At 37.9% G+C, this 14,359-nt stretch overlaps 1 protein-coding gene across 9 annotated transcripts in view; it reads left to right on the top strand.

Moving 5' to 3' along the window:
* Positions 1–14,359, top strand: part of ZNF438 (zinc finger protein 438) — a 50,927-nt gene that overhangs the window by 17,036 nt on the left and 19,532 nt on the right. For 3 of the 9 annotated variants that reach the window (XM_066991536.1, XM_066991537.1, XM_066991531.1), the window contains one exon: positions 11,975–12,031. The exons of 1 other annotated variant lie outside the window; for it this stretch is intronic. In XM_066991536.1, coding sequence (XP_066847637.1) covers positions 12,004–12,031 — 28 coding nt within the window. In that variant the 5' untranslated portion in view covers positions 11,975–12,003. Of the gene's footprint in view, positions 1–4,657; positions 4,830–6,203; positions 6,247–9,048; positions 9,468–11,974; positions 12,032–14,359 lie in introns of all 9 variants that reach the window. 5 more of the 9 variants (XM_066991532.1, XM_066991533.1, XM_066991534.1 and 2 more) reach the window with 5 other exon arrangements.

The following is a 14,359-nucleotide window of genomic DNA, read 5'->3' on the forward strand; positions in this document are numbered from 1 at the left end:
TTCAAGTACTGCTAAAATGTTGACTAGCATTCTGATAGACTTGGGTTATTTGCCACTGGTGCTCAAAATAGATAGACTTTTCCTGTTCTCTTGGATTTACCCTAGATCAGAAGATGCCTGATGGGAGAATCTCAGAATACATGCTGTTTGTCACTGAAAAAAAAATCAGAACACAACTGTCTTTCAGAGAATCGTGGAATGGTTTGGGTGGGAAGGGAGGGACCTTAAAGATAATGTAATTCCAACCCCCTGCCATGGGCAGGGACACCTCCCACCAGACCAGGTAGCTCAAAGCCCCATCCAGCCTGGCCTTGAACACCTCCAGGGATGATGGGGGGTGCGTGGGTGGAACTGGATGATCTTTCATGGTCTCTTCCAACCCAACCCTTCCTATGATTGTATCTATAAAGTATCTGTATGATACTTTAAACTCTGATGAAACTTAGAGCCACTGAAGGTCACTATTAAAGTCTGAATTTGGCCATAATACGGGAATTAGTCCCACTATCAAAAAAATATATATATTTAATTACCCTAAGCAGGTGGAAGTTCAGTTTCAGAACTTGAAGGATTGAAATGATTTAGGCAGCATAGGTGTTCCACAAATAGCATGATTTTTGTGAGAAATGGTTGAAAATGTACTGGTTGTCACACCACAAAAGCCTAGTTGCTTTAAAATCTTGGTCATGCTTAATTGTTTTTCTCTTGAAGTACTAATTCAGCTTGGTCTTGCTTAGTTTGAGATTAAACTGAGTGAGTTAGGAATACAAATATCCTTAGGAACAGAAGGCAAAGCTGGAGGCCCGTAGAGAAAGAAGAATGTTCCCAGGGTTAGCATCGTCTGAGCACCACAGCTGGTTGTTGGACAGTGGCCAGGAATAATTTTGACATGTTTATTTCCTTTTTTTTTTCCCCTCCATGAGCATGTTTGGGGGATACTTCATTAAGGATGTCCCATTGCCTTTGAAGCTTTGTGCCTTTAACATTTTTCAATCAACAAGCAGGGTGGCGGATACAGAAATGAAAATGATATTGGCAAGGACTATTTGCACAATAAAATCAACATAAGATAAGTGAATGAAGGCAGTGAAGTAGGACAGGTTAGAATTCAATTTATTCTTTTGCGTGTTTATCTGCGTGAAGGTTTTTTGTAATGAGCAGGTATGTTTCATCAGTAAGTAACGTGCTGACAGACAGTTATAAATTCTACAAAAAAAGATATTTAAGTAATTCATAGAACATGCTTATGCTTTGTCTGCAAATCTTGTCCAGCACACTACATGGCGAGTGGCTCACCAGTTTGAACAACAGATGCTGTTCTGTGCTGCTCCTGGATGCTAATCAATCACGCAATATCACCAAACCTGGATAAGCCCGTGGAATATTTTTGTCTCTCTACATTTTCCAGTTGGTATTAGGAAATGTGTTTATACCAGGTCGTCTAAAAAAATATACTGTTTCATGCTTCTAAAATAAATATCAGACCCTTTGGCCCAGCCGTTGCTTTGTCAGTCGGATCAGACCTCTGGGAGCTTGAAACGAGGGAATTGGGGCGTTCCAGGCGGGAGAATCCTTCAAAGTGATGCGTCCTTTCCCAGAAGAGGAGATGGATGTGACTGTTTGAGCAAAGAATGCAGGCACAACAGCTGAACTGCTCTGCTGGGGTCTGTGTGTAACAGTTTGGGTACAGCAGCAGGGAGGGAGGGTGCTGCTGCCTCTGCATGTGCTCAGCACACAGCTGGGTGGTCGCTTCTCTTGCAGCGATCTTCACCAGGGTTCTGCAGCTGTGGAAGTTGAACTGGTCTTAAATTTGCAAAATAAGTTTGAATAAATCTATTGTGTGTTGGGGATTTTTTGTCTACAACAACAGAAGTTATGCAGTGCTCTTTAATGCTATACTGGATCCAGCTGGGATGGAGTTAAGTTTCTTCAGAGCAGCCTGCATGGGGCTGTGGTTTAGATCTGCGACCAAAACAATGCTGCCAACAGAGCCATGTTTTTGCTGTGGCTGAGCAGTTTGCAGAGCATCAAGGCCTTCTCTGTTTCGCACACTGCCCTCCCAGTGAGTAGAGTTGGGGGTACGCAGGGTTGGGAGGGGACACAACTGGGCAGGTGACCCAAGCTGGCCAGAGAGATATTCCATGCCATGTAACATCATGCTGAGCAATGAAGAGGGGGAAGAAGGGGAGCTCAGGGAGGCTGCCATCTTCTGCTCAGGAGCTGGCTGGGTGTCCATCTACCCGTGGGAGGTGGTGAGTGGTTGCCTTTGCGTCACTTGTGTTGCTCTGTGTTCTTCTCGTTCCACTTCTTCACCTATTAAACATTTTATCCCAACCCTCAAGTTTTCTTGCTTTTATTATTCTTTTCCTTTTACTTGGTCCTACTAGTTGAGGAGGAAGTGAGTGTCTACTGGGATTAACCCACAACAGGTGCTTATCACGGAATTTATATACAACCTAACCTTTTAATTTTGCATTAAATTTGGAACTGTGAGTTTTGAGAGGGTGTTTCAGTGAGATTGTTCTAATTTGTAAACTTAATGTTGGATTCTTCCAATGCAGAATAGCTTATTATATGCTGAGGAAGCAGAAAAGGTGGAATTCGTATAGGATTGAGTTGCTTAGGCCAGTCACCAAGAGTGGTCTGTTAAGTCCCTCTTTCTGGTGAATGGTGATAGGACTGTGTTTAGGAAACATAGGTTATAATTCCTAGTTGGACAATGATTTTAATGTTCTGCATCATTAAGAAAATCCAACTATTATATTTGCATCTCTGGTTTTGAAAGTATGTGGTGTTAAAGTATAGTAGGCACTCAGCTCTCCAGAGAAAAGGTCCTTAACCCTGAAGCACAGTCCAGGTTAGCAATGTTGTATACAAAATTTGGAGGTGGAATCAGCATAGCATGAAAGCAGTTGAAGCAGTTCTTAGTACAACACCTGATCAGTTACCTGGGTTATTTTTCAGCACAGTGCAATCTGCAAGGACCAGCTGTGCCTCCTTCAAAATAAGAAACCAAATGCTCCAGTACATAACTTTTACGAAGAGCTTTTTTGTTGAGGGAAACTATAAGGCCTAGTAGTGTGTAGGATGTAGTGTGCTTGGTGATAAGGTGAGCCCTTTTTTATGGATCTTGAACAACCAAGCCTCCTAAAAGTGATTAGTTGATAGGCAATTTGAATTTTAACATACTGGTGATATATACCACCTTGGCCTAGGTACTCTGTTGCTAGATCAGACACAGGTTTGCCTTCTCAATTTGTCGTCTTTTCCATATAACGGTATGCTCCTTCTATTTTTCTTTCTTTTTTTTTTTCTAGCTCTGGAACGCTTGTTTTGTATAGGACACATTGAAATTGCTTTTAAAAAATGTACTATATTTTCTGTGTGAGGGATGTTGCTGCATAAGCATTATAAATGTTTTTGTCAGGTAGAGAAAGTACATTTCTGACTGAAGCTGTCTAGCTGACTTTTTTTTTAAGAAACTCCATAATGGAAATTCTTACAGAAACAACTGTAAACGATGCTCACTTTACATACAGGTAATACCATTGCAAAACTTAGTACTACTCAGCTCCGGAGCTGTAAAGTCAGAAATAGCTCCATTATTTGAGTCAGAATCGCAAAGGCAATTCACCTTGCAAAGTTCGGAGTGGTGTTTTGCTTGCTGAATTTTTGTCAGCTGTTGGTTATCTGTCCTCTAAGGAGAGCATTAACAACATCTCCAGACTGTAAATAACAAAACCCCTGTACAGAATCCTTCCGGAAGGGCACAACAAGTTATATTCAGGGCAGTGTCCAAAGGACACAAAATACCCCAGTGCAAATAGAAGAAGTGATTAGGGATTGATTGTTTCTCATTGGGTCCTCGCCTGATTTGAGCGCCAGCTACGTTTCTGCTAAGACTTTCATGTCATGTTTCAAGCTTCAGTCAGGGATTGTGCAGGTGAATGTGCTATGCTCATGTCTTAATCCATAGAATATTAATGGAATTTTATGGCTTTGTTATCGGAGACATTCAAATATGTTTTGACTGTGTGAGTCCGTTGTGAGGTATCAAATATCTCCAAAATATGTCAGGACTTCCAAATTAAGGAAACAAAACACTTGCTCTCCTTGCTCTGTAATGCTGAAAATTACAGCCCTGGTTGGTTATTTCTGTATTCTAAACTGATAAGTTGGTTATTTCTGTAATCTAAACTGATAATTAACAGCGTCCTAAAACTTAATTTTCACCAGAAAAGTCTTATTAAGTTACCAGTAATAGTTTATTCCTCTGCTGTCAAAGCTGAGGAAGATGGCAGGGCTGGGGTGAGCAAGTAGTATGCAAGTTCTGTTTTCTTGTTCTTTCCTTTAGTAATCTTTAATTATTTTTGTTAGTACTTTCGTCACACATTAACCTCATTCTGCTCTTTGAAATAACCTGTTTATCTTTAGCGTAAGAGCAAATAAAAAAAGTAGATGTGGCACTATTACAAAGTTTCTTTTCTCTCTGCCTCTCATAAAGTCAAATTCTATTTAATCCTTCAGCATAGCGTGAAATGCAGGAATTTTTGAGTACCTTTACAGCTAATTCTGAAGCGTGGTGAAAGCCTTGGAGCAGGAATTGCTGGAACAATCTGTCCTATAGGCATAGGCTCAACGTTACTGTGGTTTTCAGGTCATCCTTTGTGGTCAAGCGGTAAATGTCATTTGGTTTCTGAAAGGCATCTGTTGAGCTGGAGATTTTCAAGACTCATCTGGACAAAGCCCTAAGCTCAGTGCTGACCCTGCCTTGAGCAGGGGAGTCGGACTGGATGACCTGCCGGGGCCCTGCCAGCCCGGATGATCCTGTGAGTACCAGTGTGCACAACGACAGGTGCTTGTCTGACCCTAAGTAAGCTGTGCTCTGACCGTAATGCAGTCACTGTTTAGTACTTGTGATATTGTTTAACTGAAAACAAAGCAAAGGTACTGCAACAAATAACGTAGTGGAAAATAAATGATGTGTTCTGTGCTTATTTGGCCAAAACAGTCATTAATTGTGAACATCAATAAAGTCAAAAAGTCTCACAATTTAATCAGGCATGGCAAACTGTATTGTGGCTGAAAACCGTAACGGTGTACTGCAGTTCCACCGTGAGTGACGTTACATATTAATAACAGAACAGTAAGATATATAGATTCTGTCTTGTGAAACTGCATTACTGAGAACTGTGGCAAAACGTCTTAGAGATTTGGACCAAAACAATAAATGAATACTTAGTTAAGGGCTAGGATAACACAGGGGGAAGCAGTAGAAGAAAGAATTGCACAGTTTGAATTTCAAAGTAAATTCTGGAGTACCCGTGGCCAAATAAGTGTTAGATGTTTGTCTCTCTTGATTTAAAAAAAAATAATAATTTGAATGTAAATTGTTAGTACGTGAAATGTACACTGTCAATATTTCTATCTTGCAAAAATGAGTTTGTTTTCCAAGACTTGTTTCCAGCTGCCCTCAAAATCAAGAACAAAGTGTAGCAATTTTTACTGATTCATCACTTCACATTTACTTTCATAACAGTAAGATCCAGGGCTACTTTAAAATCAGAAGCCTTAACGTTGTAATAGAGCATTATAGCAAAGGTGTCTCTCTACATCCAGACTTCAGCTCACGGTGTCCAAAGCAGTACTACTGAGAAGCTATTTACTAATGAAAATATGAAATGGCAATCTGTGGAAATTTAGAGGAAAGCAAAGCATTATTTCTTGATGTTCTATGAATTGTCTAATGCTAGGCATAATAGCAACCTTGCTGTTCTTTGCTCTTTTTAATTTTTCAGAATGCTGTTTTTTTCAAATGGAAAATAGGGTAATTTACAGTCGTAAAGACTGTTCAGCTACGATTTCTCCTGTCCACATTTCATAAAATGATGAACTGATATTGCTCCTTCATTCAATTGATATTGCTGTCTTCTCCCATGCACACTTTCGAGAAACTTCTGTATAATTCTTCTCAGGTCCTTGAGCTTGCTCTCTTGGAGGTGGTTATAATTGTAAAATAAGAATTATTGTGACTCCTGAGCTGTGTGCAACAGTAAAAAATAAATAAATAAATAAAATCATGGAGTGTCCTTGTTGCTAGCAGTGTATGTGCTAGTCTTTATTCATGCAATTGAAAAAAGTTGGTTTGAAAAGATTTCTCTCCTCAAGGAAAACAATCACCTTCCTTTGGTTTTTCTTTTAAGCCAAAAGATGTAGCTGAAAGCTGAAGATGCGCTGTATTGTTTTGTAAGTAAGCTTTTATTATCAACGTGATATTATTGAAAGTAGCATGGAACCTGTTGTGTAGGCACAGTTCCACTCTGACAGATGGGCATAATGCAGGCGTGCCAGAGAACCATTATATAGATCACGTAACAGGGTATGAAGTGAAGAATTTTTGTCCAGGCATTCGGTGCATGTAAGGCTTGAAGTTCAGGAAACGTGCTCTGACTGGCCCATCACATAGGATGATCAAAAATTTAAAAATAGCCTGGGATTAAGTTCTGATGGGTTCGTACTGGGAAAAATGACCAGTTGCAGTGAGGCTTCTGTTTCTTTTTGGCTGTCTGCTGAAGTCACCTAATGGTCTCAGCCAAAAGAATTCTGCTACAGACACGCATTTCTCCCTGATTAATTACCTAGGTATGGAAACATAAGCAGTGTGTAATTTCTCTTGTAAGAAAGCTGCTGGTTTAGTGTGTGTATATCTCTTCGGATATATAGTTGTAGGATGAGGAGCTACTGATGTAGGATGAAATCCTATCGTGAAAATACAATTAAAATAGAAAATTTTGAGTAAGAACAAATAAGACATGTGACTGAAGACTTGGATAGTGAAATGCAGAATATTTTTGCAGGTTTTCAGAAATGCAAATAGCCTATTGCCTAGCTATTGTCATTTTGGCCTTTTTTCTTTTTTTTTAAACAAATTGGCTTGATGCCTTGCATTTGATTTATAAAGTAGCCAAGCACTGTAGGCTTTTGGCAAAACCAGTTGCTTGAACAAATACCTTTGTGTGTTACACTAGTCAATTTTTGTGTGTGTCATTTTTATTTCCTCAGCGTTTTTGTCATATTTCATAGCTTCAATGGTTTAATCCTACTTCAGGTCTAACTCAACCTTTAAATACTTACAGATGTTGCTAAATTTCCTGGAAGCTATTACTAATTCATACTTTCTGGGGAACTTGGTTTTTAAAAAGTTCCTAAATTTGGGGAAATAATGATTGAATGGAACTGTCATTTACAAGATGGCACAGTATGGGAAAGAACAGGTGTGAAAAATGAAGTGAATGAAATTGCTTTTTAAATATAATTTGACATTTCATAGGCTTCTGTTAGAACATATTTTCTAAACTGTGTTAAATATTTAATTTTTTCTTTTTGGCTAAATGTTTTCCTTCTGAAATGAAATTACTTAATATTATTTAACTAATGCTTCTTTACAAGTTTTAATTTAAAACTAGGAATGTAATTAAGCCTAATATGAAATTATAAGATCTGAGTTAATGCTTTCTTCTGGTACCTGAACTAATGTTCACTGCATTGGAAGGTATAGTCATCATCGAGAAGCTTTGTTCTTTTAACAAAACGTACCAAAAATAAATTCAGTTAGGGTCACAGTGGTTTAGTTTAATACTGTTATGATAATAAGTACTGTAATTACTTTCAGATAGTTCTCCCTTCCCAGAGGATGAGATTTTTAGTTTTGATGCCTGCTTAAAGCATGAGAATGACAGTAAAATTAATGTCATAACCTTTACAGCCTATTTATCATTTTCTCTCTAGTATCCTAAAGGATTTTGTGTAACATCTAAAATAAATGTCCCAGAATGGACAAGCATCAAATTAGGTTAATTGGGTTCACCTGATATTCAGAGCCAGTGGGTCTATCAGGACACCAATTTCATATAAAAGACCTGTGGGTATCTTTCTGTGAAGATTACTTTTAAATTATTACACGCTCTGTTTCCTTTGATTGTTAAAGACTAATTTACAGGGTAGTTCTAAGATTTTTTTTCACTTTATTTGATATTTTTGTTTCTTCTGGTATCTATCTTTTCATTCCAAGGTAATGTAAGGAGTAGTAGCTTGATAGCTTATTTTGTGGCATTACATTTTTCAATTCTGTCCAACTTTAACTCCACTTACGTGAAAATCTTGGTAGTAGATTTTTATCTCTGACCCATCAACAGCAAATTCCAAAGGAACTATTTTGAGCTTTGGAGTACTGCATTTAGATTATTTTTTATTGTCCTATTGCAGGGTTACAAGCTGAACAAAACAGATTTTAAGATTATATAGAATTTTAAGTTTTATCGTTGGGTTAGGTGGGGTAAAATCAATGATAATGCCACACAGAAATACTTAATATCATCTTTTGTGCTGGAAAAGAACTGGTATTGGTATTGTATGAGTGCTGCAAAGTCCGTTAATAAACAAGGAAGACTGTAAGAATGATTTCAGTTTCATTATTTGACAAAAACAATGGGATATCCTCAAGTGGTGGCCAACATACAACCTATTCTGGGTGTACAAGTGTAAAACAGGTACAAAATTCAGTTAATAAGTTTGTTTTTAAGGTTGGCTTTTTTGAATATTGGCATGTTTTGTAGGGAAGTAGGCATGACAAATTAAACTTAGAAGCAGATGAAAATAAAGTTCTGCTGAGGCTAGGTATAGATAGCTGGATAGATGTTGTACCCTTAAATTTCTGTACTGTTCATTCAGAATTCCAGAGCATTTTGATCAGATAGCAGGATACATGTAGGGCACCACCAGATGTGTTTGGATATTGAGTAGCTGTTAAACGTTTTGCAGCCCGACTGAAAAATGTCAGAAACTGTCAAGGAGAGAGGAACATTTATCGTTGTATTTATAGTACAGTTCTGGTGGGACTGGTTGCCAGGCTAGCGTTAGTCGGCGATCAGAAAGATCACTGTTGATTCAAAAAATAAAAAATAATGTAATCATGTAAAATCCACGCTGGTCCCTGGAAGTGTTTTCCCGTTCCCAGATTCCATCGGTGTGGCCTGTTGGTTCCTGCAGGTTCAGAGGAGCTTGTGTCTGTGGTACCAGGGCACCAAGCTGCGTTCAGCTGAGCTGAACCCTTCGTGTGCTGCATCTGCCCGAGGAGCGGTTGGCTGCTTAAGCACCACGGACAGAGGCCCGCTGAGCCGCTCCTCCTGCTCCCGCACATCAGCAAAGCCGAGCCAGGAGATGCTGACTGACGGGCAGGAGCTTCTTTGCATGTCCCTCAGCACAGAAGATATGGGTACCAAAGAGCATCACCTGTTTGCTGTGTGAGAGGTCTCCTCGGAGCAGCCACACTCAGTTTTCGTTCATGCTTTGGTATTGAGCTTCCTAGAAACAGCTTTGGTTTTGCCTCTTCTGTACTTTGCCGTTGCCCACAGAGCCGTCGTCTCCTGCCGGGAACCTCAACGTTGCTTTTTGCCGTTTGCATGATAGTAAGGAAACATCATCAAGACTTATTTTTGTGGTTGGTAATTGCTTCAGAATTGGTATTTATTTTTGTATTTATCCCAAAACAACCTTTTTGTACTTATGCTCATAAGGGGGCTCTTGAGTGCACATCTGGAAAGTTCTTCATGTAGGATTGTACTGGCTGTTAGACTGGCCACGAAAATAAACAAACTCCATCTTCTTGCAGCTGGGTCTGCTCACGGGAAATGGTAGGGATATGTGCTGGTAGGAAGTCCTTGATCCAAACAAACCCCAAAGCTTTTTGAGCTCCATCTGTGTCAGTGGACTTGTCTGTTAACTTTCCAAAGCCTCCAAGTGCATCAGGAGGACTAGAGTTGTATTACCATGTGTGACTCCTGTCTCTAATGTGCTAGTCGTATTCAGCCAAAACAAACTATGATGCAGCTGTTCCAAAAGCCAGAACATTTTATGACAAAGAAAATCTAAGCAGATAATAACATAATTTTACATTGTAATTATATTATGTCTTTCATTCTTGACTGTTAAATCACACTGGAAAGAAATAGCCAACTCTTCAGTGACTGAGTGGTCGCTTGATCTAATGCTCTGTTATGTCAAAAACTGTGTATCAATTATTGTGATAAGAACCAATGTCAAGCTCAAGAGAGGTGGCAGTGTAATATTTGCTTCGCAAATGCAAGCTAATATTCATTGTAGCATCCATGGAAGATTCTGCTTATCAGTCGGTTATAGGGAATCCTTGCAGTCAGATATTATTCAGAGGGTGGTGAGGCACTGGCACAGGCTGCCCAGAGAGGCTGTGGATGCCCCGTCCCTGGAGGTGTTCAAGGCCAGGCTGGATGGGGCTTTGGGCAACCTGGTCTGGTGGGAGGTGTCCCTGCCCATGGCAGGGGGTTTGAACTGGATGGGCTTTAATGTCCCTTCCAACCCAAGCCACTCTATGACATTTGAAGGAAAATAGTTAGTTAGTCCTATGTTGTCTGTGCATCTTCAGAATGTGTTTAAATGTTGGAATTCATGGCGCCTCCTCTGCAGCTTTAACAGGGGTGTTGAGTTACAAGAAACCTCAGTTAGCTGTACCCAGGATTGAAATACGGAGAGTGCATGTAAATAGTTCAGAGAAACGCTTGGTTTAAAATTCAGGTGTGGTTTGCATGAGGTATAGGCACACGTTGGTTACATAGTGAAACATAATTCTGGAAAACTGATTCCGTTGTCCTGTTTTTACAGAAACCCAGCCTTTCTTAAGGGGTGAAAAATGTTGATTTCTTTTTAAGGGAGCTTTTTGTTTTTGCTTTCTGTTTTTATGAATGAACCAGCTTAACATCTGAAAATGTATTATTATATAGCAGTAGTGGGCTAATTTTTTTGAGAGTACAGAACAGAATTGTTGAAGAAAAAGGTATTAATGGTGCATAAATGCAGTCTTAGTACATATATAGACTTAAATATATTTTGAAAATTAAATTGAAGGCTGAATTAGTACAGAAGTGCTGAATGCGCTCGTTCTAAGTTTACTTTGTTCAGTTGGATAATCAAAAGATTAGTGTGGAAATGAGTCATTGCTCGTGATCCCTGCACTTCAGCAGAAGCTGCTAATACCCAGAAATTACCACCATCTGAATAAAGTTTCATCACTCTAAGATATTTAATCTGCAAGGTAAACATGTAGCATTATTGCTTGAAATAGCATATGTGATGGCATTACATTTGCATTGTGTATTACAGGATGTTAACAGTAACAAAAAAATTGTCAATCTTCATGACAAAAGAGCAGTCAGGAAAAAAAATGTATACTGAATTAATCAAATTACTTTTCAGTGTTGTTATGCAATTGATTTGTGTTTTCTTCACTGTTTTCTTTGATTATGCTTTGTAAGGCTTGGATCTAGTACAACACCTGGTATAATGTTGAACGTTTCAATGCATAGGTGAATGAAAGGAAAGTAAGCTAAATTATCACCTGCAAATATTGGCCTTTCACACCAAGTTCAAAATATAATTGCTAGGGCATACAAGGAGGTTTTTGGTTTTGTATTGATCCATGAATGTACTCTCTGTATCAGAATTAATTTGAGTCATTGACACCTTCTACAAGCACTAAATTGAGTTAAGAAAAAGTATGAAAATGCAAAAGAATGCATTACTTTCATAAAAAGTTTTGCTTACAGTGATAAGTTTTCTTCTTTATGCAGTGCTTTTAAAACTAGTTTGAGACCTCAAAGTAAGAACACAAGGTTTTCTTTATCTATTTACCACTACAGAAAAGTGCTTTAAATAACATTAAAAACAAACAAACAAAACCCTTGTGTATATGAAAATAAGTAACCTCCTTACATGTGATTTGTTCGATTTGTTCTCTCTGTATTCAAACTTGAGCATTACCAGAAACAAATTTCCTCCAAAATGGATTATTTTTGCAAGTCTGCTCATACTTTAATATTAGTAACTTTCTTTAGTTTCTAAAAATGGATCGGAACTTCTCAGTATCTCTATTTCTTCTTTCCAGGAACGTTGCTGTATCTATTAGAGGGCATAATGCAGAATCCTTTAACTTTTTCTGCAGGTATAGTATACTTTCTGTTCTTTTTGAGAAATTAGACGTTTGTGGTTCAAAATGTGGAAGAATAATATTATATCCTCATTAATAAATGCCTAAATAATAAGCATAAGTGATGCCTACTGTTCTACCGTAATTTGGGTTTCAAAAACCAAAGCTCTTATGACTAAGCTGTTATAAAGAATACTTACCACTTTAAACAATTTCAGTAACTAAGATTGTTTTATTCTTTAGGACATTGCTAATTGCTGTTACCACCTCTAGTTGAAACTTTAACTATATAACTCTGGTTCTTGTTTGAGCAGAATTAATTATTCGGGTTTTATTACAATTATTGTTATCCTTACATGTTTGAAAATCATTGTTAAATTTAACCCTCATACAGTGTGGGCTCAGATCTATGTGCAAGTTGTGCTTTAAAACTAACATACACAAAAAAATATTAACTTATTTTTAGATTCTAAATGTATTTTCTCCAGCCTTCCTATCCTTAATATTATTTCTTGTTTTCAACTACATTTCTTCTGTGTTTTGTCTCTTCAGAAGTCATCTTCTGTTGATACACTTTTCAGTAGAGTTAGCGTCTTGAATTTTTCCCTTGTTATTTTGATGAGGATATTTGCACTGCAACTGTATATACCCAAGCCTCTAAATAAATGTTTGGCCATAACTATAATCTCGTTTCCCTGTTGTTCTTTGTTGCAGTGCTAATGTTTAAGTATGATTTTTAACTTGATGTCATTTTTATGATAATTCCTAAATGTAAGTGAATGTTTGATGTTTATGACATAAGCTCTAATGGACCCTTCAGAACCATTTTAGGCTGTCAGTTAGGTTTCCATTGTTAGTACTTAACGTTAATTAAGACAAGCACTCTATATTACTTATCCGGAAGCTTGAGCTTTTGCTGCCATGTATGCTAATACTTTACCTGTTTTGCAAAGGCTGAGCGTTTTTATGATACTGTAATAATTCTGAGGAAGCTAATCCAGGAGGATGCCATGTGAATTGATCTCAGCTGATGTAGTCCTGTGCCTAGTGGGACCATTCTTTCAAGGGAAGCAGTATGTACTGTCGTATAAAGCCATCCAGCCTGCAGTGCAGGGTCTACAACCATATGCATGTGACTGAAATACTTGATTCTAATACTTAAAATCTTTATTGTTCCTTTAAATAAAAGGAATTTGACCCATGTAGTCAAATTGAATGTTACCTATATGTTGACGTAATTTCTGAATAACAGGAGGAGAATATAGACTGTGAAGCTGTTTGCAGACTTGAAACTGATGCCTTATATGCTCCAAGGTTTTTAAAGAAAATGTATCATTTTTTAAAGAAAAATCCAGGCCAGCTAGTATCCTGTTACCCACTTTCACCCAGAGTGAATGATAAGAGCCATGTTCTAAACTTTGGAAGTGGGGGGTCATGTTGGAAATCATAACCAGATCCTAACCAAGAGCTATATCACTGTGAAATTATGGTGTCTACAAATGTATTAATCTCAGTATATTTTTTGTATTCTGTGACTATCACTCTTTTTTGTTCTTGTGTGAAGCATAACCCTTGCTTCTTTAAATGTTATGACAATGAAAATATTGAGGCTATTAACAATTTATAATGATTTATGTGCAACAATAACATTGGTACATTTCTTACAAATAAAAGGTTTGAAAATGAATGGTATTGGAAGCAGAACCTATCCATCAGTTAGTTACATTCAGGATAGCATTTTTGTCAGCCTTTCTGTACTGTGAGTGCTTTTTATTTTTCAGTTGAGTGTGGAAGTAATGGTTAGTGCAAGTTCTTTGAGTGACAACGTAAACCCTTCACTGCTACCATTTGTCATGTAATAGCAGGAGTTCTGTCATTTGATACGCACCCCTTCAGGACATGGATTTTCCTCAGCTTAAAATAATTGTATAAGGTGATGGTCGTGTATACAATGATCAGTTGAACACAGTGCAAAGAGATGTACTTCTCTGAGTAATGATAAATATTTAACTTCTGAGATCTCATAATTGCTAGGAAAAAGATTAGATCATCATGGAAACGTGTTCTGTCATTCACACCCATGTTGATATTTGCTTTTGAGCAAGTGCTGGGGTTTTTTATATTGCTCTGTAATGACACAATACCATTGAGTCTTAGAGGTCTAAAATACCTTTGGATGAGTGGCACAGTCAGATTTATAAAACACTTCTGCTAAATGATTCTAATGTGAAATAATTGTGTATATTGTACAATTATGCAAAATGAAGGCTGTCCTGGTTTATCTAGGAACTGATTTAATACTTGTTTTTTTAGTATACATTGAAAAAGTGTACTAACAGGTTG

Source organism: Anser cygnoides, chromosome 2 (assembly GCF_040182565.1).
Source record: "Anser cygnoides isolate HZ-2024a breed goose chromosome 2, Taihu_goose_T2T_genome, whole genome shotgun sequence".
NCBI lineage: Eukaryota > Metazoa > Chordata > Aves > Anseriformes > Anatidae > Anser > Anser cygnoides.